We start from the raw sequence: 27,740 nt of genomic DNA, 5'->3' as shown, positions 1-27,740 counted from the left end.
TCCGCAATGTTTACTCTGTATTTTTTCTTTTTTGTAAATTTAAACGTAAATCTATCAATGTATGTTTAGTTTTTTGATATTTTCAATTTGGTTAAGGATACAATTATTATACTTGGTGAAATTCAATTGTATGGGAAATAAATAATAACATCAAGAGTATAGAGTGAATCTTTTCTTTTCTTTTTAGTTTACTAAGTCAAATAATAATTAAAATGTTATAAAACATTTGAAACAAATTAATGTTTATTATATTATGATTCGGTATTTTTATATTATAAATTTTTGAGAAATTAAAATATTCATTTACCATATAATGAACTATTTATGAAATGTCGTGTTGCGTGAGTAGCGACTGCTCGTTATATCGTAAGACCTGATAATTTATATAATACTAATAATCCAGAAAAGTAACAGGAAATAAAATATAAACTATATTGATTTGAATATATAATAGTATTTTAGTGAACACTTGAAAAAGTAATATTGTAATAAATTATATGAAGATGTTTATATCTAATTGATTTCAAGCAGCGATGTTTAGTAACAAGAAATTAGGTCCTACATTCACAAACGTCTGATAAGACACGAGGTGGTATGTCTGCAATAAACATTACCAGAAACTAACGATATTTTACTTTTCGTATTCATAAAACACGTAGTCACACTTATGACAAAACAGAAAATGGTAACGTGAGCATTTCTGACGACATCACTAGTGCTGACTCCGTATTAATAGAGCCATTTGATAGTGATATATTTTTAGAATTTTCTGGAGTCACTTGCTTGAATTATATAGCAAAATGTTATTTTATTTTGTTAGAATTAAAACGGATAGGAACATACATTGTTTATATGTAGATTAACTAAAATTGTAAACAACATATCTTGGAATGGAACAAAATCTGCCCAAAATTAAATATTGAAAAAGTTTTAAAAAAAATTGACAAAAAAATATTTTTTGTTACAAAAATAAAATCTAAATTAATGAAATTATAATGGCTTTCAGTACATTTATCTTATATTTGACGTTTTATGTTACAAATTCATAAGTATGGCTTGAAGAATTAACTCTTAGCTAATTAAATTAAAAAGAAAATATAGTTTGTACTACATTATGCTTACGTGTGATTACATAAGGAAGTACGACTCCGTTCCTACTAGTCTGTTGAACCAATATTTTTTCAAATCATAACAACAAAAAATTTTACTTGAAATGAGATTTTTAAATTATAATCTGAATATAAATTACTTAAAATGTGAACATAATTTAAAAGTTTTGTAAAGGGAAATGCAGGATGAGCTATTGTTAAGTCGCCTATTTTCTTTTAGCAATCCCTTAGCAATCCCTTTTAACAATCCCTTACCATTTGGAAAACCTATAAGCACTGGTAGTTAGTTATAATAATAATAATAATAATATTTATGTATCAATTACATTGAGCATATAAATTTATCTTGCATGAACAGAGTGCTAATACTAATGGCGAGTTCTCAGTAGCAGTATTCTATACACTTTCGACATTTAAAATTTGTAAAAATTCGAGTATTGTAAGATAAAAAAAAAATATTAAACTGAATCTTTCGGTGCCAAAAAGGCACCACTACTTCTGGGCGTGTGAATATTGTGGGCTAGGCGAGTCAATATTTACAATGCGTCACTACCACTTTACCATAAATAAATAATTAAATAAATTAACGATATACAGTAATATCTCTATTTTCGTCCATAATCCGTCCGAAAACAATCGACGAATCTGAAAGCGACGAATATCAAGGCAATTATTTCTATATGAATCAATGTAAATCCAATTAATTCGTTCTAGATACTGCAAAATACACATCAAAACACATTTTGTAGAGACTAGATGTACTGTTTAATCCTAAAAACAATGAGAAATTAATATAAAAGGAATATAAAACATTAATATGATGGCCTCCGAAACAGAATCGCCATCTAAGCGTTTTTGATTGATCCAAATTATTAAAAACTGTTCGAAATCTTCAATTGTATGCGATCTGTGTTACGATAGTACATTCACACCTTTCCCTACATTTGCCTCCTTTATTGTTTACGTTTTCGCAACAATGAAACTTATCTTGGATCGCGACTTGTCGTACATTCGCCGATTTCAGAAATCTTAATGCCGCTTTCGTATTTTTCAATGATTTCCCTCAACTCTATCGTGTTCCTGGCCTTGTTCATCAAAAGGCTACCGGCTCTGGAAACTTTCTTTGGTTACATGATGGAACTAAAATAAAAAGAAAGCAATAGAATTGTTTGGCTAGACGCGCTGTATAATGCTCACACAACGAGAAACAACACCGCACTGAAGACGAAAACGCGTGGGACGGCCTTTATTTTTGCAAAATTAGCAGCGAGATCACGTGGACACACCGACAAAATCCGAAGCAACCGACGAAAACCGAGGTATTACTGCATTAAAACTGAAAATGCCTTAGCAGCTTCTAATTTATATCATCAATTAATGCATGGTTTGAATAGTTCAACACTCAATTTTCATTACAAAATTGATTATTTTTTAAATGTGCTTATGGCATTAACATAGCCGAACAAAATAATATATTTGATAATACAGAATAATTGAAAGTATTAGATGTGTATCTAAACAATCACTTCAAACATTTCAAAAGGAACGCTTATATCTAGATTTATATTTCGAACTTAGTTTTTTATTATTTTCTGTATGTGTGACTAATATGTCTTTCTGTTCTTCGTTTATGTTTTTAGATAAAACATTGGTAGCTTTCATTTTGTTCTTGCGTCCTATATCGCTATAACACAAAAGTAACTGTTACACGTGCTAACTAATTAAGAAGTGATGGAATGAATGTTGCCCATTAAGAAGTTAGTTACCAAATATTGCTTCTACCACACCTGCTATGACCATTTTATAACGCTGGACCATTACTACAAGGTCCAGCGTTATGAAACGCTGGACCTTTCTCCTGCATTACAAACGTACGATCTAAACATTTATGTTTTAAATGCTCAAAATGATCTCTCAAACTCATTAATTAAACATCTGAAAATGGTCTTTCAAGAAAGCGCCTGGAACCAGAGAGAACATTTTCGGTGGCAGTTTTTGTAGATTATTTTGTTAAATTTGTGAAAAAAATACTTAAAAAATTGTTTATAGCAAAATTTAAAAAGTTTTGTTGTTTTTTTTTTAACAGTGATGTATTATATTTTCGCAGTACTCTAATAAAAAGTTATACAGTGGGTGATCGGTTAACGAACATAATCCGTTCCAAGACTTTGTTCGCTATCCGAATTGTTCGTTAACCGATTATCGATTTACCGTAGGTTTTAATGGGAATTTAATTAATTCGTTCCGGAGACCCCCAAAAATAAAAAATATATACTTTCTTACTATGTTTATTTATATGTAATAATAAAAATACATATATACACAGTCTCGCATTTTTATTAGTCATATTCTTTCCGTTTGAAAGGGTTAAAGAATCTGTCTAATGTCGATCGCTTTTCTCTCTTCTTCACGATTTTTCGTAAGTAATTAATAGCATTGTAATTGTAGAGACCCCGAAGCCTCAACCTGGTTTGGATGCCATTCTAAGACCGTCGTTCTGACATCCTCCCACTTCTACAAAGAATCTTTAATAACAGATATCGGCATTAATCCTCTTTTTCGGAAGAAAACGTATCTCGTCGAGTTTCTTGGTGTTTTTCATTCGCGAGTTCTTGGCATTCTTCTGTCGTCAGATCCGTTTTAGGTTAAGGTTACATTACGAACTCTTCGATGACCTGTTTACCTGTTACGCCATATTGCCCAGCAACATTAGGCATCTTCTGCTCACTCTTTACCTTTGCTATTATACTCTCACCTTTCGAAAATAAAAACAAACGCAAAACTTAACGAGTGCCTACCCGACAGTCTCGCGAATACACAAAAAAATTATTTTGTCAGAAAAATAAAAGGCTGGAATTACAAGGGAGAATTTCAAAGTTTGAAGGAATGCTATCCGATCGGTATATACCGGCTTGAGTGTCGATGTCGACGTCTCCCACACTCTGAAAAGTTTCGAATTGTTGCCCGAAGACGAGGGAAGACCAATGGGTATTCATTATTTTACGTCGCTTCTTCTTGTGTTTGTTCTGTGGGGTGTTCGTTATCCGATCATGTGTTCGTTGTCCGAACATAAAAATTCATCGCGAAAGTGTTCGTTATCCGATTTGTTCGTTATCCGATCTGTTCGTTAACCGATCACCCACTGTATTGTGTTTCAGAGGCAGGACACCCACAGACTATAAAAAAAGAGGGAACACAAGATTTTTAAATAAATTAAATTACTTTATTAAATCTGATACTAAAAATAAAAAAGACCGTACAAGTGGCCTTTAATTACCGTCTAGATTAATTGCACAAATTTATGGCTTGCATTCATCACATGTAACAGCCAAAAACCTAAAAATTGTATTTCGGGAATGCATTTTATATAAAATTGTTTATATTGAAATTATACAAAATAGTATACGGTGTTACACTTTCCTTGTATTATGGCAAGCAATTCCAGCTTTTAGCGAGTATGCAATTTGTGTGTCATAATGTAATTGAAGGCAACAGTAGAATAACGAAAATTTCTTTAACGATTATCTCCAATTCTTACGCTTTTCATTAATTTCTGTAAAATATAGAAAAGGTGTTTTACTAAAAAAAATTACAAAATGAAATTGTTATAAGGGCAGTCGATGATAAAGAAAACATTTCAATACAAAATATGGATTACGTTGTGTCTTTTCTTATTGTGATGGCTTTAATTTGGTTTCAAATCTCCAATGGGATCTTGTATTATCCATTCTTACAAACATCGCAGAAATATTAAGGAAAATCTCTTTTCTATTGTGTCGAAGTCGCATTGTCATCGGAAAATTAATGTATGGGTTACTGATATTGGCAATTCTGATGTTTGTCGCTAAAAATAATTTGAAAAATTCGTAAAATAACGTTCTTTAAGTAGAACATCGATGTAAAAGTGAAATTGAATGAAATCATGAAGAAACACGAAGAACTATGGACTTTAACCGACCATTCGTTAGGCTTGAAAAAAAATTGTAGATATTTCAATTTCCGTCGTCGTTTGGTGTCTGCCTTTCCTTAATTAATCAATCTCCACAACGGAGTTAGATAGATGAAATTCACGAAAGAACATGAAACGCGTATAGGCAGGAGGATAACTGATACGATCTAGATACTGATACGATCCTGATACGATCCAGAATAACTGTAAACGATCTTTCGATGCAAACTAATAGGCACGTTATTTCAATTAAAATCTAATCCGCCAAAATCAATTAGATATTCTGTTTGCTGAAATCAGACGCGAGCCGCCATTTTACTCACCATAGGTAACATTAACTGCACAATTATATCATGCGTTGACCAGAAAAAGATTGGTAACTTTTGATTCTGATGAAACCGTGTTGTTGTTATTAAGCTGATTCTTTGCAGACACACTAAGGTGACATATATCAACACTTGGCAACTTATTGACTATTTATTCAGTTGGAATTAACGTTCTTTTTCCTTTTGTTGTATTTTTGTAGATTACGTTTTAGTCTTCTAAATTTTATATATTTAAATTTTATAGCAGATGTTAATATTTTTTGATTTATGTAATTTCTATCACGTGTTGGGATATTTTCTATTATAGACTGTGGGAGAGACAGTGTTTTTAATTGTCTATGCTCCTTTAGGTGTACTTTTAGGTAATTTAAATCTATTAGAAGTTTGTCTATCTCACCTTGTATCTTTTCTTGATATTGAGTCTATAATGATAAATATTTGAAGTCGTCTCGGTCTCCTCAGTTCAGATAGATACTCATATCCCGAAATTCCATAGATAAGTCCCGAAATTCCATAGATGGTTATCTATATAATAATTTCCCTAATTGTATTAATATTTTAAACCGTTTTTTAATTGGTTGATGATTGATTCTATCAACTAATTTGTTGATTGTTTGATTGTATTAACTTGATTCTTTAGATATCGAAAATTAAATAAAGAACATTATGTTAATTTAAACGTACAGAAACGTTGATGTTGTTTCAGCAAAGATCTTATTTTCACTTTACCGAGTGCCTAGTAGATAATGTGCGGATTACCTAGATACTCTGCACATTATCTAGGTAATTTGAGAAATAGAACAATTTTAGCAACTTTAACGGATCACCCAAGTTAATCTGCAGATTAGCTAGGTAATATACACATTAACGGTTTTCGAGCTTTAGCGGTAACATACATACAGTATAGATAAAGTGAAAATTTTGGCTATAGATTTAATAAACTAAATGGGAGTATGTTCTTGTATTATGTCTAAAGAAAAACTATTGGGTTGCAATTTGAAAAAATTATAGACCTATAAATTCCCAATTTTGTCTTTCTTGTCCTTCCTTAATCTCGAAAATGGAGTTACATAGATTTGAAGACGGAACCAGGCATGCAAATCGTAATAAAAAAGAGGACCAGATTAACAGTATAGGATCTTTCGATTTCTACCGCGAGTCACGTTATTTTAATTCAAAAATTTTCTTCTGAACGGAGTTAGATATATAACCGGCACCAGTTTTTTGCTAACAGGAAAAGTATGATGTACTGTTCGAGGACACTACTACACTGCATTTAGAAAAGTGCTATGTGCTAGTGTGCTACCTGTCGTAGTAAAGGCGTAATGTATTTCACGTCTATCACTGTCACAGTAATTTGGTAAATGTAATACATATATTTTAAATTTAAATTCTTTTTGTATAAATTATACTTAGTTAATTATTTTATTAAACTTTTTGCCAATAGATGGCGATACATGTAAAGTCAGCTATCAAAGGTAGAGAGAAATTAATCGATATATAGAAATCGAATCGATAATGTGGGATGGGATGTACGGCATTTCCTAATATAGAAGCATTTAAACGTAACTGCTTGAGTTTCGTAGAAATTGGTCGAACTGCCTAGGAGTGTATAGCGAACAAACAAACAAACATCCTATATATATATGTATATACAGTACAGATGAGGGCGACGTTGCTCGAGCAAGAAATAAGAGCAAAGATTACGATTATTACATTATTTCGTACTTCTAATCATGTAATATAATTTTATAGTATTTGATTTATAATTAGAAAGGTTATCTTTCGTAAGAGTTTATTACACTGAGTGACCAATGTAACATATTTTAAAAATTCTCTAAATTGAGTACAGTAGAGAAATAAAGAATTTTAAAATGTTTCATTTTGACATTGTCACAATAAATAATCGCACGTTAGAATGCGTTTGGTTTATTTAATTACGGCAACACGACAGCTGAGCGATCTGTCAAGGAGAAATACATCCCGAGAAAACTTTTATGTAAATCTGACCCTTATTTAGGTGTTACCGATGTAACGAAAATCTAGAAAACTACACCTATCCGACTTGCTGACCATGCACAAAACCTGGACAACTGGACAAACTAACTACCAGTGTTCGGTTGTTTCATCCATTCGGCTACTGGAAGACACATATTAAGAGAATATCGTTCTCGCGAATATCTGTAAAAACTGTAAAAGGGCAGGAATTAAATATTTAATAAAATTCATAACAAATAAAGATGTAGTTTATAAAATATAGCTTTTTAATATGTTTAAATAATTATTTAATTCAGGTCAGAGCCTCAGATACAAAACGACTGAACACATGTATTAAGTCGAGGGTTTGTATTCATTAACATGACGGTTCTCAAGTCTTTTCCAAACGTGTAACCTCTAAACATAACTACTTTCTTCATACAGAATCTGCACGTATAGTATCTCATTTGGGAGATCGCCCAAATGTTGTGCTGCTTTATCTCATAAATATTTAATTTCAATATTAAACAACTTGATTAATCGAAATTTACATTGCAATTAGGCCTATATTAAAAATAATTTATTAGAAATTGTAAATATACGGAATTAATTTAATACAGATCAATTCATCGATGGACAATTTATAAAGCATTGTTTATTTATCTGATTGATTTCACTTATTGAAAATATTTTCTACTGCGACATTCGCTAAAATACTGCAATAACGGAAATATTTGCTTTCTATATTCAGGAGTTTTATGTATATTATATAAACTCAAAGCACATAAATTTTTGAAATTATACTGCCATTTTCTGTTTGAGAGGAATATTTATGACGCTTTATATAATTTATATAAATAGATGCATTAATATATTGTACCAATTCATAGAATACATCTTATAAATGATTACTGGGGATTACAAAATCAATTATAACTGCATGCAGTTTCATTATTTCGAAATTAGAGCTAAAGAGTACAAATACAATAATGTAATAAAATATATTTAATAAAACATGCAACGAAACCTAATTAAACAGCGGCAATTTGTCTTAGATAGTAAGGAAGAACTTGATAAGAATTAAATTAAAATGTTAACTAATCATTAATTTAATCAAATATACAAATCATATTATAATACCTTCAAAGGTAACATTTCAAAACTGGTTGTAACGTTGCAGATAGTTTATAATTTATTAAATTACAAGAAAATAGAATTTTTTTAAAAATTAGAAAACTATTATATCGTGGATAACCCGCGGGTTATGCATTTTTCCACATAGCTAAAGAAAATGAGAAGATAATAACATAAACTATAATTATTAAAAAGAAACAAATGGTTGAATTTTGTATGATAACAAATTTATATTATGTAATTGTTATGGAATGCAGAAAAAGAAACTTCTCTTGGGAAGAAAAGCTTCTGTTTTTGCAATCCATATTAATCTCAATATATATTTTTATTTAGAACAAAACTATTCATCTTCCATATCAAGTGCCAAGTGTTACTAAAATTGCTTTGAAAATTTAATGAAAAAATGCAAACACCTAACCATTTTCTAGAACACTTTTGTACACCAAGTCTAATTTTCTATTAATTAAAATTAACACGTGATCAATCAAGCTAAGTAGATGCTTCTCCGGAGAAATGTTTTTAGTAAACAGGCCACTATTTAGATAGCAGGTGCGTGAAGACCAGCCGGAAAATTTCACGTAACTAGCATGTTCAGTGATTTTATCTACTCGGCTACTAGTGGTAAATTTTATAATAATAACAAAACTAAATGTGTATACAGTAATTTCTTTAATGAAAAATTGATAATAAAATTTTATAATAACCTAGAAAACATTTTTATAATAATATATTTATAATAGCATCCATACTTTTGTAATCAGACAAAACATTACAATCGATTGAATATTAAAATAATTTAATTATTAAATAAAGTAAATGTTTATAAATATTAAATAATAGATTTAAATATTAATGCTGTCAAAAATAAATATTTCTTAATAAATAAGTATGTTAAAAAGTAAATACAGTAGTTATAATTATAAAATATATTTTATTAAATTTATTAAGAAGCCATGGAACTTAAATGATTTCATAAAAGAATTTCCCAACAATAATAAAAAATATCGATAAATATTAAACAAATTATAAATTCGTTTAGGATGTTTCATAATTAATATTTCTGCCAGTTGAAAATAATCTTGAATAATATTCAAGATTACTCTAAAAATTGCTTCCTTGTTTAATTATACAGAATATCAGGAATACAAACAACAGCAGACACGCGTCATTTCTACTTAAATATAGAATGCGATATTATGACTCATACGTGCGTCACGTCTTATGTTATATTGAACGTAAGTGTACGACTCTAAGTATTCGACACTACGAACATAAATGAAACACATAAGTACAGTGTAACTGTGTCTTCTTTTACAAGTTGAAGAATAAAATGATTGTTTGAAAAATACTAAAAATGAGTGAAATTTGTACAATTTGCTTTTTACTGCCCTGTAGAAGAATGGCACTAATATATGGCTTGCAACCATTCGAAACATGTAATTGTGAAAAACCTGAAAATACTACTACAAAATGCTTTCTATTGAAAACTATATATATTGGATTTATAGGACTAACTTTATGGTGCCACACATTTCTCATACTTTGGCAAGCGATTCCAGGTTTGAGCGATAATGCGATTTGTATGGGTTGGTATGATTTAATTAAAGACAACAGTAGAATAGCAAAAATGTCTTTACCGATTATCTCCGGTTCATACGCCATTTTATTTAGTTTCTTGAAATATAGAAAAGTAATCTTACTAAAAAATTTAAAAAACAAAATTTTTTTTCGAATGATTACCGATGAGGAAAACATCTCGATGCAAAAGATATGTAACTTTGTGTCTTTTATTACTATAATCTGTTTAATTTGGTTTCATACCTTAAATGCGATCTTGTATTATCCATCTTTACGAAAATCGCAAATATACGAAGGAGAAGCGATTCTATGTTCCATCGAAATCGGACTGATTACTGACTTTCTCATCGGAGGATTGCTGCATGGACTACTGATAGTGTCAATTTTGGTATTTATCGCTCAAAAAGAATTTGAAAATCTTCTGCAAGAACTTTCTTTAATTAAGAAGAACGACATCGATGTGAAACTGAAATTGAATCAAATTATGGAGAACCACGAAAAACTGTGGACTTTTGTCGAACAATTTAACGGAAACATAAATATTTTAATGGCTATTGCTTACTTTGGAGCAACATACATAACTTGTTTCTTTTATTACATATTTCTGTTCGTAGAAATGAGCGATATGCTTAGATGTGCAATATTAGGTTTAGTTGTTGTCTGCACATTCGCGTGCATCATATTAGGCTGCTTTTTGTGCTGTTTTGCATTTACGGTACAATTACATTATGCAAAATAGTTTATGTCTTGCTCGTTTATTTTGTCGTGCATAATTGTTTTTTGTATTTTAGATGCAGAATGGATTACAAGAAATTCGGGCCTTTGCTCAATGTGATGTAGAATTGGAGCACAAACTAAAAGTAAGTGTTAGATTTAGAAATGTTATTAATAATATTTACTGGAAGTATATTGGTGTTTATTTTTCTGTTAGATTCTTGATTTCATGAAAAGATTTGGTAATTTTCCAATGAATGTATCGCTAGTTGACGTTTATCCCGTTAACAAAAAAATTCCTCTAAAGGTAATATCTTTTACTATTGAAAAATTCTGTCATAGAAACATTATAATCATCTCATAAACACTCTGATAAATTACTAATTAAATAAAAATATGAAAAAATAACAAAAACATAATTATATATTTTTATAAATAGTAATTTGTACAGTAATTTTCATATTCATAACGATGTTTTTGCATATTTCAGATGGCCAGTACCTTGTATTCTATTTTTTCTTACTTGTTGAAAATAAAGCGAATTTCGGAGGGAGGTAAAAGGAGATGCCATTAAAATTACAGCGTTGAATTTATAGGTTTAAAATACAGTTATTTTAATGTTTAATAGTGTATTAAATCCGACTGAATGATTTTATTAATAACACTCTTAGTATTGTCTTATTTTAAATTGGATATTGTTACTGGATCTTTCTTCATATTTTTTGATCGCTCGAATTCTTCATTTCAGCGCCATATTTTTCTCGTGGCTAAATTTTGTATTTGTATGTTTCTTTTATAAATCTTAATCCAATATTATGAAGAACTCATATCAATTTGTTTGAAATTACTCGAGGGGATGTTTTGCTACAGACCCGTACACTTTCACTAATTTGGTGCCATTCTTATTTTAGTTTATTTTCCTTTTCTTTCTTATCGTGGGCACTAAGATTGTACTTTTATTAAGTGTACATATGGTGTTCGGTTGGTGAGGTTGGTGAGGAGTAGGGCGCGATACATGCATGAGTCAGGCCACTGGTAAGAAATTTTTGACGTTTCTCTTGTCCGATTTCCTTTTCGGTTCTTAGAAGTGGTGATCGACTCCTGTAACTACTGTTATCAGTCAAAGTGACATTTTTAAAAAATATATTTTTATGGAATTGGCTATACACGTAATAGAAGCAACCAGATAGAGAAGAAGAGGACGTTAAACTTCTGCATTATATCCACTTAGGAAAATCTCTGTGGGTCCTACCTGGACTCAATTTGAAATCTTTAGGTAGGCTGGTTGGCAATTTTTATAACCCAATCTTTAACTTATAAGCATGAACTTTTGCAATGTCGTAAGCAGGCATAGTGTTTAGTTTAGATTATCTAAACAATAAACTTTCAATTATTATTTTAATAAGTAATACTAAAGAACTCGGAAGTAATGTTTTGGCATTGCAATTGAAAACCTTACCTAAAACTTGGTATCAGCTCATCCACAGTGAGCACATTGATGTTGTAGATGTAAATCGTGTACAAACAATATTTTCAAATAACTCTGATATATGAAATTTCTGAATCACTTTATAATGCCAATATATATACTATTTGTTTTAAATTTTTTGCAATTGTAAACACTTCTAATGCATAATCGTGATGTAATAAAATTTATCTGTATTTAAATATATAGAGAAAAATTAAATTTTCATGATGACTCGGGATATCTTCTATATTGAAGTTAAGACCATTTACAAAATATACATTTTTGAGCCTTTTCTTTATCCATTAAATAAACACAACCACAGAAGTAATAGTTACATTAGTTTGAAGAAAAACTTCATTAAAAAGACAAATAATACTGGATAAAACTAGTAAGTAGGAAATAGAAACTACCTCTAGAGGCGAAAACCGGTTATAAATAGACTAAGAACTTGATGGTATGGTGAGAAAATGTACCCTTGTTTTTAATGTAAAAACGTCAGACCCTCCAATAAAAGACTAACGTTTGATATCGTTTTTTAACTTTGTGAAATTTTAGCTATTATTATTTGTCTTTTTAATGAAGTTTTTCTTTAAGCCAATGTAACTGTTAATTTTGTGATTGTGTTAACGTATAAAGAAAAGACTCGAAAATGTATATTTTTGTAAGTGGTCTTGACTTCAAAATTAGATTATTTTATTCTGTAGGAATTCTGTTATAAATAAAAATTTTAACAACAAGAGTGGTCCTTTATGAAACGTGTAAAATAAATTTAATACAATCTTTAATATTTCGATTTAGAAGTAGACTATTAAAAATTAAATAACCAATTAATTCATTTTTATGTAAACCATTTAGTTCTTTAACTCTTACAGTTCGATATTTATGTCAATATTTTTGTTACATGAGAATATTGATATTTAATTTTTTTTTCCTACATTAAAATGGTATCCTATCACATTATATACCAGATTTAAGATTATTATTAGGAGATACTAAGGGGTCAAAATACCAATATTACAAATATTATAAATCACTATTTAATTACGAAACTTTTTAAAAATAAAAACAAAGAATTTAGTTAAAGCTTATTTTCGAGTTAATTTTTATATTTGTTGATATCGTTAACTTTATTGGTATACTCATATTTGTGCATCACCACTGGACTGGCCACGCGTATTTCGATATTCTTTACGTGTTTCAAATCGAAAAAAGACTAGTTTTTCTTGAGATGTCCTGTCAGGAAGCAGTTGTTTGCCTAATCATTAAGATATTGCGTTGCATTATTCTTCAATGCAGATACATTCATTAAAAGGTAAAGACTTTTTACAAATTTCAGGCCTTTTTATCAAAATCAGCATATGTCAAAATACATACTGTTGAGAAAGCTGAATAAAAAACATTTTTATTAAATCGCATCGCACATTGATATCTTTTGGTATTATTTGCCAAAACAGTGAGCTATTCAGAAAGTATTATTGTATTGCCAGAACATTGGCTGTGACAAGACCCGAGAAAAATTAAGTTTTTGGTAACTGTCACATGCTGATTTTATCAGAAAGTAAATTCTTACAGTTTTTTTTTTTTTTGCATGAAAAATTTGCATATGTCATTTGTGAGTCCTCTCAGCCACTTTTGTTGTATTCTTATTCAATGTCCACATATTGTTTGTTACTTGCAACACTTGACTGACTTTTGTAGAACTTCTTATTATCCGTCTTCCGTAGGAGAGTTGACAGCTTCAGGCAGTCAGTCCAGAAGTTTCTTGTTACGCATAGACATTGGTTCTTTGTACGATTATGACAGTTTAAACACATTGATCCACTTCCTGATGCATTTAATTAGAATATTTTTGTACGATCCAGAACATGTATCACAAATTTGAAAAGCTTCTTGATCTTCACTGGCTTTTATAATTCTTGCTGATTTGAGATTCAAGTTTTACTTATATCAATGATGATTACCTGCAATCATGAGCTTCGATATGGTTTTCTGTTTCTTCCCTTATTTGGTTTGTGTGGCTAATTATACGCACCTCGCGTTCTCAAATAACGTCTTAGTTCTCGTTCTTTTCTAGCTGCAAACACTCACCAATATCGAACATCTTCAAATGATGTTAAGGTTACTGCTATCCAGAATACCTATGAATGTAGATGACCACCTTGTAAGTCAATCTTGTACATAGCAAATGACCCTGAGAATTATTGTTTTTTTGTGAATAAATCTTCATATTATTTGCTGACGTGTTGTTTTTGTAACACCCGAAAATCTTTCATTTAGAATATTTCTGATTGCATTTGTTGTTCATATATGATATTTCATGGGCAAGCCACCCACCGTTAAGCCACCCACGGTTGCCAAGATGCAATGAAAACACCATTTTCTTCTAAATTTGTCACATCTTGTTTCTACAAAAAAATCCTCATTTCGTCTTATTATTTTCTTTTAACTGCTTATTATCACAAAATTGTTACTGTTAATAATGTAATGACTACAGGCAAACAGAAATAATATAGATAATAAGCCATGTAATGATATTTTAAATTCTTTTAGTCCACTCGACATAAAGAAAACTTTTAGAATTATACTTATCTTAGGTTTGATTACGCATCCACAAAGGAGGCGTCGAGTGTGGACATTACAGACTTTGTGAAAACTTTGCAGGGTTCCATATCCTGTATGAGCAGCGGATGACGCGATTGCAGCTTCCACCATTTGTCCAACAAATGACATTGTATACGTTATCATTCATTTCAGAAGGCAACTCGCCGCCTAGTTTGTATTTTTCTTTGTTTATTTTGTCAATAAATGCCGAGACTGGACGCCCTCAAAACTTCCTCCTTTATCCGCCTATCCTATGTCTCTTATAAATTTCACCTTCACCTCTTCCTCTAAACGAGGTTCCACTGTATAATAAAAATTACTGTTTAAATAAAAGATGTGGCTCTTGCATATTTCTCAAACACTATGTGGTCCTATGCTGACAAGTTGTGACCATCTCTGCCATAATTTGTGATTTCTTATTCGGATATACATGAAACTAAAAACTACTCAAAGAAATATAATATCCATGAAACTATACCGGCTATTAAAATTTCTATACCAGGAAGAAAAGAGAACATTAGAATCATGTTTATTGTACACATACAGTATAATGTTGAGGAAGACATGATTCAATTTACAAGTTGCACATATTATGAAAATTTCGCGTTTGTTGCGGGCCGCCTTCGTGATATAACAATGTTTATGGCCAGCATTATATATAAACATTTCCAAACAATAACATATACTTAAACAAATTACCCATTGTATTTTTTTCATTTTTTTGAAACTCAGCCTGAAGACACTGAAGAAGTTTTCTTCAAAGTGCACAGAAGTTTAAGACAGACTCACCAAAAAGGATGAATGTTACCAAGAGTGATAGAAAAGTTAACAATACGACTGTTTTATAACGTAGATATAAATAAAAATATTTCATTAATGCATGTACATTTTATTGGTATATTCTCTGAGAAATTCTTTCCAAAATTCGCATTTTTCATCCACTTCTGCATTTGTAGAATGAACGTTACCAAGAGTGAGAGAAAGCGTGTTACGTTGTTTCTTATCGAACGATTTCCATTCAAACTCCATTCCTTCGTACATCGGTTTCCTGGTGAATAAAATATTCAATTTATTATATATTTTTCAACTTGGACATTAATCATTAACAGGACAATTATACTGGTGTTAAGCACTTATAGAGGAATGTAATGCTTAACACCAGTATAATTGTCCTGTTAATGATTAATGTCCAAGTTGACAAATATATAATAAATTGAATAAAAACAGTAAGGCAATAAGAATTAAAATATTCTATTTGTTGAAAATATTGTATTAAATTTTCGGTTGAAGAAATGTTAAATCTTATTTAATAATATGTCTGAATAATGTAGTATTATGAAAATATTTCTTTTAATAGGAAACATCTAAACAGACATTTCTTATTTTAAAGTGTTATAAAATGTCGATGATAAAATAACTTCTTGATATCTTACATTAAATAAATTTATAGAAACATTGAGAAACGAAAGACTGAGATAAATAACTATTTTCTCGAGTCATAAGTAGTTAAAAAGAACGTAATAAAAAGAAAAGATGTTATCGATAATAAATACATATTATGTAACTTATATTATAGATTAAAGTACTATTTTATTAAAATGTTGCAGAAAAATATTCTATGAACTTTTTCATATTAGTAACATACATGATACAACTAAAGCTCACCCAGTTTTAGCGAACGACGTCCAAAGTTGTATAATTCTCCTGCTAAACAATACTTCTTCTTCGGTGTAATCTTTCTGTTTTAATAATGGTCTTCCAAATACGAAATGCAAGTCTTCGTTATGTAGAACTCCCATCCATTTTTTAAACAGAGATTTGATTCGAGTATGATTGAACTTATAAACGTAGACTGTGTGATCATACTGAGAAAGTCTTTCCACTAAATGTGATATGGGGCATAAAAATGCTCCGTCGCTTATACCCTTGATTATTTGCTTTAGAATTTCTAAGTAGTCATTTTCTGCCACATTACCTAAATACTTTTTTACAATACGATCAAGATATTTTCCAGTTACTTTGTAAGCCCTACTCATAATATCTTTCGCCTCTGCTTTTGATAAAATTGGCTTGTTTTCTATGGCTAAATATGGATTCAGTGCAATAACAAACGGGGTACCTTCATCCTTTACACCACCCATTAAAACCTCGACATCATGAAATTTGCCGGTGTCAATATCGTAAAATGGATCGTCAGATAGAAATGGAGGACCGACTTGTGGATGATAATATAGTATTGTTCGTTGTCGTTTAATCAATCGCTTTTCAGCTGCAACAATTTCATATGCATTCTTTTTTCTCATACATGTTAATATATCAGACACGTTGCAGCCGACTTCCTGTGAAAGCCTAACTGTATTTTCGATATTAAATGAAGTATTCACTGCATAATATTCAAGATAATTGCTACCACTTTGCAAAATTACTCTGTTGAATAAGCCTTTAGTAAGCGGCGATATCATGTGATGTGCGATAGAGATCGCTCCCGAACTCTGGCCGAAAACAGTTATCAAATTCTTTTCACCTCCAAAAGTTTCGATATTTCGATGCACCCATTTGAGAGCCATTACTTGATCTAACATGCCCATATTTCCTCGTTCATCTTCATCATTAAATCTTGCGAAACTTAATGCAGCTAGACGATAATTGAATGTAACGACAATGACGTTTCCAACTGCCGCAATTACAGCGCCGTCAAACAGATTCATATTGGCAGATCCCACGTTAAATGCTCCTCCATGTATCCAAACCATGGTAGCAAATGGTTTTTCATTTGGCTTTGAGCTTGGTACCCAAATATTAAGATAGAGGCAATCTTCGCTGAGATCTTTAGGATTGCGATCGATCCATTCTAAATACGGGAAAGGCGAATCTTGCATGCACGAAGGTGATCGTCGTGTTGCATTATATATAATGTTTGATTTAATTGTAAAAGGTTGAGGTTGTCGAAATCTCAATTGATTAACTGGAGGCATGGCATAAGGAATCCCATAAAAAGCGTATAAAGTTTTGTTTAACACTTTTATTGTTTTTCCTGCAAAGTTTCCACATACAGGGTTATTATTACTTTCTTCGAACAGTTGGAGTATAATGAATAGTCCAAATGTGGATTTTATTATTGTGTAAATGTTCATTTGTACGTCTGAAATATAGTTAAATATGATAGATATAATTAAAGAATAGTTTTCGTAATTGAAAATTTTAAAAATTAGCGAGGTTGAGGCCGAAGTTTTAAACGCGAAAACGTGTACGTCGGACGTTTAGCGGAGCTTTCCTGTAAGACTAGAAGTTTGACAATGGTGTTTGGATAGTCAGTAGAATCATGCTCGACATTCCAAACACCATTGTCAAACTTCTAAGCTTACAGGAAAGCGGAGCTGAACGTCCGCCATACACGTTTTCGTTTTTAAAACTTCGGCCGCAAACTCTCTATTAATTAGCGTGATAAATATATTTAGTTTTATGAGTTTATTTACAAAAAGGGGAGATACAATATCACTTTTTCGATAGAAAAGGAATTCAACTTCCTTTCCCACAAAACCTTATCTACAAATTTGACATTCATCTGGAAATCCACTCCCTTTCCTCGTCCCGATACATCCAGTTAGTAACCGCGGATTCTTTTACGCTATTGTATAGAAAGGACGATAAAAAGGGGATTTTCACGCAATTCGAGGGGAGTCATCAAAAGAATATATTGCCATCGGAGACGCAGTCGACATTAGTCCGAATATGCCACATAGAAGACGGCAGTCAACAGAAATATAGGAAGCCAGTCAACGATCCCCAAGGACCTCCCATAAGAATAGAGTTCTCTCGCAGATTTTCACTTGTGCATTTCCTCATCCTCCTCCATCTAAGATCTTCACCAAAGAACTTCATTGTATAGAAGAAGACTACCTTCTAGAGCAGACATGGCCAAATACGCCTCTTTTTGAGTTACATGCGGTTCTTGCTGAAAGTGTTAATTTCTGCTTTTTATTATTATTTTTACAATTTTATTTCCACAATTTTGTGAAAATATGTTTATTAAAAAATTAAAATTTGTTTTATATCATATTTATATTATATAACAACATCGCGGTTCAGAACTGCTGCTCCCATGCACTTTGCAAAACTTACATTTCGGCTCTCACTGAACTCTTGCTTGCCCACCCTTGTTCTAGACCGTCAGTCAAGGTAGTAAGTTTAAATTGACGTAAGCTCTCTCTCTCGGTTTAGCAATATATTCAAGATTTAGAAGTGTAACTCTAGTTAGACTCGATTACGTTCAGTTATATTTGTAATTTGAATATGTATCTCGTTTATTTAGTTCATTTAGTAAATCTTTGTTATTAGTTACATTTTGGGGATTCTCTTTCAATTAATTGACTCTGGACATTCACCACGCTACGTTCGAACTTACCCACGACTCTCCCCACTCATCAACGTATCAGCCCTCCTAATTAAACGATATTATAAACGCGTGATAGAACGGTAAATCTTTTCCAATTAGGTGTCAGTCCTGACGATCGAACGAGTAGAAAGATTTGGACGACATATTTATTTTTTTGGCCATCCTTAGACGAGAGTGAGTGGGCCTCAACGTCACGTACAGTACAATACCTTCGACCATGATCTGACATTAGATTCATCAAATATCAAAACACCTAATTTATAAATTAGATTTAAAACTTATAAACTTAGCGAAAATTTTTTGTCACGGGAATTTTCGTAATTTATAATTATAAAAAATTGTCTCGACTTCCAGAAACAAAAAGAAATCTTTAAAATTTTACTTTATAATCTTTATCTATAGTTATTGCTTACCTGCATATGACGTTATACACAAAGAACAATTTTAGCTAAGTCTTCTATTCTATTGTAACTATAATTTACTTTATACTGAAGGAAAGGAAGTACTGGTAGAATAACTCGATCGACTCAACCAATAGCTGTGCAGCTATCTCAGACATTAATTTGTATAATAATAAACTATAATAATGAAGAATATGTAAAATTTTATTCTGTAATTTACTTTTAAGTGACAATATTTAACTGCTATAATTCATAATCGTCCGTTATTCAATAATTTAAAATAAAATATTTTTTGGTTAATGCAATTTAACGTAAGCTCTTTAAGGAGTGTCGGATTAAGGCGCTATCTTTCAGCTCTGATAGATCCAAGTTTAAATGCGAACATGCAATGTACAAAGATTTCGTATGTAATGTTACGTCAAGTCAGTCTGATAATTCCTATACTAACGAGAAGAATAATTGTAATACCCTCATAAATAATTGGCCACTGTTTTTCGGGGTTAATTTGTGTTTTTCATTTAAATAGAAATTCGTTTTAATGTTTTGAATGGAAGTCAGAGAATGTGTCATGGTGCTATTTGTGCAGATCTTCGAAATGTCGCGCTGTGTTATTCCATCAATTCGATCCAATCGTCCTCCATCCTTCTGCTCGGATTGTGAACCTGGACGAACAACTAATAACATATGAAAAATATAGTTTTTTAGAGCCCAGAAAGACGAAAGGATAAAAAGTTTTAAAAAATTATACACGAAAATAAATTTTGTAATTTATTTGTCTTAATTGAAGAAAACAGCAAAATTTTAATTTACTGCAAATAAATTATTTATGTACAAATATTTATTAACTTTCATTGTATTGACTGTAATAACAACCGCATTATCAGTCCAGTATAGAAGGAAAATTATATGAAGTAAATTATCTATTGATAACGATAATTTATATAAAATTGCCCCATTCAATTTTTGAACAAAGCCACAATTGACTACACATCTCTCTTAATATTTGAATATATTTCGAATTAAAATCCAACTTTACACCAACATTTTTTACTTCTATTCTTTAAATTAATAAAATATTAATTCAATTAGCCTTATCTAAATATTAAAATCGATTATACATTTATTATTACTTAAACCATTTTAAATTATAATTATTACTCTTGTAAAATTTTATGGCACTTAGTTACAGCTATGAACTTACTTGAATCGAACTTAATATCTCGTAATTAAATTTATAGAATGTTAAAGAATGTAATGCCACTTGTAATCACAATGAGGAAACACCAGAAAAATATAAAAATTAAATGAAATTCTTTTGGTATGTATTATTTCCTCTTGGCATGAACACAAGATATTTGCAGTAATTGTAAGTTTCCCTATTACATGAGGGTTAGGTACAAAAAAATTCTAATACACTAATCTAAACCATTTTTATACATTGAAAGAATTGAATACGGCAGAAAAATAAATAAGTATGCATAAAGATGAGAAAATCCGCCAAGTGTCTTAATTTATAGCACTATATTGTGTCAGAAGCATAAACAAATAGCAAAGCACGGTTTCATATCATCAAAATAAAGATGAGAAAATCCGCCAAGTGTCTTAATTTATAGCACTATATTGTGTCAGAAGCATAAATAAGTATGCATTTAAATTTAATATCGAAACGTTATATTATAAGGACTTGCACTTCTAGAACAGTTCTTGCACTCTCTGGACGGTACATGCCTGGTTGAAGAACTGTAATTGCTCGAGATACTAATACTCTTTTGCTTTCAACACTAGTTCCTAACCTTTGCTCAAGATAAAACAGCGTTTGCTTATAGATTATATTTTTTTTTCACTATATAAAGGATTATATTCAATTTAAAATGTTTTTCTATAAAATTTTCCTTGTATACTAAAGTAATTGTTTCTGTCGAAATCGTTATTTTATAATATTAAAAAATATTTGAAATTGGATAATTTTTATACGATTGAAAATGTATTTTAAACTTTTTGCATAATATTTTTTATTTTTATATACACACTTGAAATAATATTGTAAATAAAGATAAATAGAATTCTGTTAAAATTTTTAAGCAAATAATCAAATTAAAATAATTGTTTTCTTTCTATTCAATTTATATACAAAAATGACGAAATAACTTTTATAATGGCAAACACTAAAGTAAATGAGCGATTGTTTATTGTGATATCGTCACAATACCGGATTGCAAGTTTTAATTAATTTAAAATATATTCTTTAAAATAATAATTTAACTCATATTAGCAATGGATTGCCCCTGTACATCATGGTTTGTCTTTAACGATAGAGTCATGCCGATCGTCTATTAACTGCTTTTAGGGGATAAGGTTTGATATAAAATTATATGACTTCCGGTTCGCATCGAACGTTCGTCTAAGCTTTCTGTTTCTTAGGTTTCCATATCTCTTCTCAATTGTCATCTAACTCCGTTCTCCAGATTAAAAACAATTTTTTTTCGTAAGAACAATAGTACTTTCATATAGGCATTGTTTTATTGTTTGTATTAAAGAAAGATATGTAGACATGACGTAAAAATTATATTTTTTTTTTTTCTAAATTTTTCCTTCAGAAATTCCTGGTTATTTTGAGTGTATCCTCAAATGAAAACGATGCGCATGAAGCAAAATAAAAAATTTCGTTAACGAAGGTTTTTTGACAATTAGTAATAATAAAAAGAATTTATAACTTCATATTCATTATTTTTGGTTGTAAAAACGTATATTTTCACGTCACGTATATCATTCCGTTCGTATAATTAATTTAATTTTTAAAAATTACCGTAAGTCGTAATAATTCATTATTACGCCGGTTATTCATTATTCATTAACGTTAATAATTAATTTATTTATAATATTGTACCATTTTTATTATGCCTTATGAACAAATCAATTACTTCGGGAGGGAACATTTTAAGCTTATTTTTGAGCAGATTTAACATTAAATAGCATTTGCATCCGATGATATTGCAAGTATATTTTAAATATTCTTGTAGGTATTTATTTATCCAGGAGATTTTTTGAAGACCTCTTCCGTTACTTTAACATTTTTATATTTCGTGCTTTCTAAAGCTCTTGTGAAGTTCTCCAATTTCATGGAGAGCATATATCCTATTTATTTCTATATTTAAATAAAAGTGAGAAATTGTGAAGTAACTGAAACTAAATCATAAACACATCCTTCATCATCACGCATTAATAAAACAATTGTATATTCCAGTATAACTTACAGATTTAATAAATGATTTATAACTTTTTGGACATTAAATATGCTAAAATCAGAATGTAAGATTGCTTTAAAGTTTGTTTCCTGTTCATCGTCAGTATTGCAAGAGTATATGATATATTTTAGACAGTTTGGAGTTATGTTATTGTATCTTATTTACAAAAAATCATTCTCGGATGTAAGTGGTCCACCAGCTACAGGTTGAAAAATGAAATAAGGAGGAAATAATATAATGGTTTGATAAATATAATAAATTCAATAACAATTTATATAAGCTTAAGAAGATAATGACGCTATAAAATGAGAAGATCGTATTATTAGATCTTATATAATCTGACGCAGGACTTGATAATAACTGACTGGTTTTCCTTTGATATTGCACAAATATTATCTGTATATAGACAGATAATTCTCTGCATTATTTTTAGAAAATAACATCTGTCATCTGTCTACTTATATTTAATACATTCTTAAACTTTTTAAAATTTTAATTAATTCTAGCTTCTCAACACTCTTTTATTTACTTAAATTCTTTACTTAAAAATTAAACATTTAGCGTATTCCTACTGTAATTTGAAACGTCCTTTGTAACTTTCGAGTTAAAATGAAAATTTAGTGACTCGACGTAATTAAAAAATCAAGCTTTAAACACTGGTTTATCAAGGATTTTTAATACGTCATAACTTTTTGTATTTCTGGTTTATTTAATCGTAAATGAACACAGCTTTACGACCGCTTTCTATATAAATTCAGATTCCATAACTTTATTATAATTGTGCGAAATGTATTTTTCTGTTCGTATCTGTATAATTTAATATTTATTTTTAGGAACGTACTGACAATTTATAACGCGCAGCTTTCAGATATTTACGGCTCGTTTTACTACAGAATCCGTCGTAAAGCGAGCCAATTGTCTCTTCTAATTAATTAGATTTGAAAAGAGATGTTCTAGAGTAACTGTAAAAATAACACTGTTATACAGACAAGTATAGATAGTAGTGAGCACTTATAATAGAGAAGTGTATACAGAAAATATTACGTAGTTTTACAGACACTTTACACAAATACATAAACTGATGAAAGATTTTAATCGGAATGCTTCATATACATAACGTTGTCTTTTGTTATGATTTTAAGAGATTCTTTAAATTTAATTTTTTTTAACATTATTTAAGTTGCATGTGTTCTAACAAATAAAAAATAGATTCGTATCTGCTAAATTTTTGGAAATTCAAGGGTTACGTGCAACGCAACATATGGGAAATCTCCAAGAGGGATGTACTCCGGTTGGATTTTTATACAAAACTGGTTCGTATTTAGTGTTACACTCATGAGAAAACCTAAAAGAACTTCACGTGACCTGCCCGACGGTGAGGACGAACCCTCGACCAATCATCAGTGTTCGTTAATTATATCGATTCGAATTCCTGAGATACAGGAGGAAATAAGATCCGAAGTTTTCTATGTAATTTTCAGCCTTGAAATGGATTTATGCGATTTTACTTTTAGTTCGTTTATGCTGTAAACAATTAAAAGTAATCAACTTTTGTGCCTGAAACACATTTAGAAACAGGACTGATGTTTAAAAAACTTTATAATAAAATAAACAAACTGTCGAAATAAATTTTAGAAAAGAGAAATAAATATATTTTTAAATAAATTTAACGTCTACTAACGAAATTTTTGTAGGAATTTCCAGTTCTTATGTGTTGTGTAACAGCTTATTCTAATTATGCCACCTCCGGATAAAATATAAATTATATCTTGATATCAATAATGGTTAAATGACTCATTGATGAGAAGTTACAAATTCGGAAATTATATTTTAACGTAAGAAATTATGGTTGAGTGTCATTGCACTTCATTTGATGTTTTTGCTATATTCTCGATACTATAACCAGTAGTACCTTATATACTTACATTAAGAATTTTGAAAGATCGAAGTGGAAAAAACCTTTAAGGCTACAATATTATTAACTCCATATTTACATCATTAATTAAATAGGCGTATAATACGTATTTTACTAATTAAACATAGCGCAAACAGAAAAAAATTTGAGAAAATATTTAAGTAAATGCACGTAGTAACTCTAACCTTACACATAGTTTATTATATAACATATCTATTATATAACATTGTAGCTATCTATGCTACAAGTTTATTTTATAGCTTAATGAAGGTAAATGTATTTTACGACTCATTTAATAGTAAATTAACTAAAAAATGGCTTTAATATGTATTTTATATTTAAATTATTTAGCATTTTCATACTACATGCTACAGTTAAAAGTACTAAATGTGCGTCGTCATATAAGGTTACCATTTATAGATTATTTATTCAAAAATATCGTAATCTTATACGTATATATAACAATTTTCTCGAAATTTTCAGGTACTGTACATAAACGCATTTATTGAGGTTACGTATGTCACAATCGGAAGTAGATTGGCGTGACAGAAGACGAAAGATGGGGATTTTCTGGTTTTCCTAATTAAAGTGTAAACACGTGGACTTGTATTCATCATCTTCGCCCTTCCTTATGGTGTGTACTAAAATGTAAATCAGTGGATGTGTGTTTACCTAGTTGTCAATTGATGTGAATAATTTATATTTGCTATATATTAATACCCTGTTGTTGTTTTATAAATAAATCTTTTTGCATTGAAAATATAATTAAATTATCAAACTTAACGTATATTTATGTGTTAAAAGTAATTCGATAGTATTTTATATCTTTATTAATATTCGTATTCAAAGAGGGAATGATGCTACGTAAATGTAAACGTTAATAATTTAAACTCTTATTTATTGATTTCATTCGTAAAAATATTAAAATTATTAATTAAATTAATTTTAAGAATGTTTATTCTTAATTAGTAAACTTTATATTGCACCTTTCATTTATATTTTTTTATATTATATACAGAATTTATAAATTAAAATCTTTCACTTTGTACAGTAGATTTTATTTTTATTAAACTTCTATGATAAAAACTTCATTGAAATAAATAAAAAAACATACTTATTAAACAAAATTATACAAGTGTATTCAGAGGAGATATTGGCCGATTTTAAAAGGTCAAACTACACTGATACGGAAAAAACATCGTAAGTTTTAGATTTTACACCTACCATTATGTATATATTCAATGTTTATTGAAATATATTTAATTTCCACAAGTATTTATAACATGAGTCATCTCTTTTGTGTGTTTACAGTCTTTTGTAATTATTTATTATTATTAATTAATAATTATTAATTATTAATAATAATTAGCATTATTTTGTAAGAATTTAAAAAGTATTTATCGTTAGACAAATCATAAGAGGTAAAATGTCGTGTTTATAAATCTTTTCTATAAACTTATAATACGGGTTAAAAGATGAGAAAAAGCTGAAAAAGTTCTATGAAAGAAATTAGAAACAATCTTTCTGAATTAAAATAACTTCAGAAATTAAATGTCACAAACTTCTCATTTGATACCCGCTACTTCAATTAATTTTTAAAAGAGGATTTTATGAAACAGTCGTAAATAAGTATATTAGCCAGCTAGGTTTTAAATGCATTTCAACTTTTTCAATAGCCCTCTTTATGTAACCCGGACGAAGAGGGCTATAGTCTAATTATAACAATAAGACCAGCATGCTCGTATCGTTATTTACTACTATTTAATTAGTAAATAGAACAAAATAATTTTCATATAAGCTTTTAGTCTGTTAATCTGTATATTCTTATAGATTAACAGACTAAAAGTCTCTATCGAAAGAACTTTATGAACATTAACTAACACCCTTTACTATCTCCATGAACAAAGTTGCTATCTTAACAATTCTTAAATGCGTACTTTAGTTAGAAAATACCCTTTTAAATAAAAATTGAATAATTCGACCTGTTTTATGTACTAATTTTAGAAGCTCATGCTTCTATCATTTTAGAAGCATGAGTAGCATATGTAGATCATTGTAGCATTTTTTATATGGTGCGAAATGTAGCTATTTTTACATTAAAATTATGAATATGTGCAGATCTTTAACAATTTTTATGAAAACTCGTATTGTAAATAAAAATTAACCTACTAAAGATCAGTTAGTAGATAAAGTAAAGGAAGTTGTGACATCCCCATAACAACACGTGTACAATATATTAATCACACAAATATATATATATATATATATATATATTTCTGTTTAGTGCTAAATAAAACAGAAATATTTAAATGTTCTGTTTTAATTTTATGTAATAGGAGAGCAATAAGCGTAAGGAAAATTAATACAGGAAAAAATATATCGATATAATTACACTTCAGTATTAGTCATTGGAATATACAGTAATTGTGTCATCAATAGCACTAATTAAGCACGCAAGCAATCGGTAGCTTTCATGTTTGGTGTAGAGACGTTTCTAGTTTAGATTTTGAATCCATTTAATCCACAACAAAACCATCTTACAAGTAAAATTTAATAAAGTCTTATAGGATCTTTCATCTCCTCGCTTATTTATTTACTTTTTCATTTTCATCTGTAAAGTTTTACAGATTGGAAAATACTTCTATAAATTGGAAAATACGTCTACATTTGATAGGCATTGATGAGAGATGTGCATTTTTAGAAATATAAAATCGATTCATGACGTTTATGAAAATCATAATATGGTAACAGAAAAAAAAATGAGGATGTCATGAAAGCTCAGAAAAGTTCAAGGAGGCCACACCTAAAAAACGGTTTAGAATAAATGGTTTAAAATATGTAAATTTTTTATGTGCAGAATCTAAAATTATAATTAATTTTGCAATGTATTTTACAAAATACATATTTATTACATATATATATATATA

The 27,740-nt window shown here is 29.7% G+C and overlaps 1 protein-coding gene across 1 annotated transcript in view; it reads right to left on the bottom strand.

Moving 5' to 3' along the window:
- Positions 1-15,429: 15,429 nt before the first annotated feature.
- The window catches only part of LOC111635568 (acetylcholinesterase-like), an 18,445-nt gene continuing 6,134 nt past the window's right edge, over positions 15,430-27,740 (bottom strand). Inside the window, exons 3-4 of the mRNA XM_023380567.1 lie at positions 16,522-17,998; positions 15,430-15,904 (exon numbers count right to left, since the gene is read on the bottom strand). Of these exons, the coding sequence (XP_023236335.1) occupies positions 15,730-15,904; positions 16,522-17,998 (1,652 nt within the window). The 3' untranslated portion in view covers positions 15,430-15,729. The remainder of the gene's footprint in view (positions 15,905-16,521; positions 17,999-27,740) is intronic.

Source organism: Centruroides sculpturatus, unplaced genomic scaffold (genome assembly GCF_000671375.1).
Source record: "Centruroides sculpturatus isolate CEXI.00-Female unplaced genomic scaffold, Cexi_2.0 scaffold865, whole genome shotgun sequence".
Taxonomy (NCBI): Eukaryota; Metazoa; Arthropoda; class Arachnida; order Scorpiones; family Buthidae; genus Centruroides; species Centruroides sculpturatus.
The sequence above is the reverse complement of the archived record's forward strand: the minus strand, read 5'-3'. Positions and strand labels throughout refer to the sequence as shown.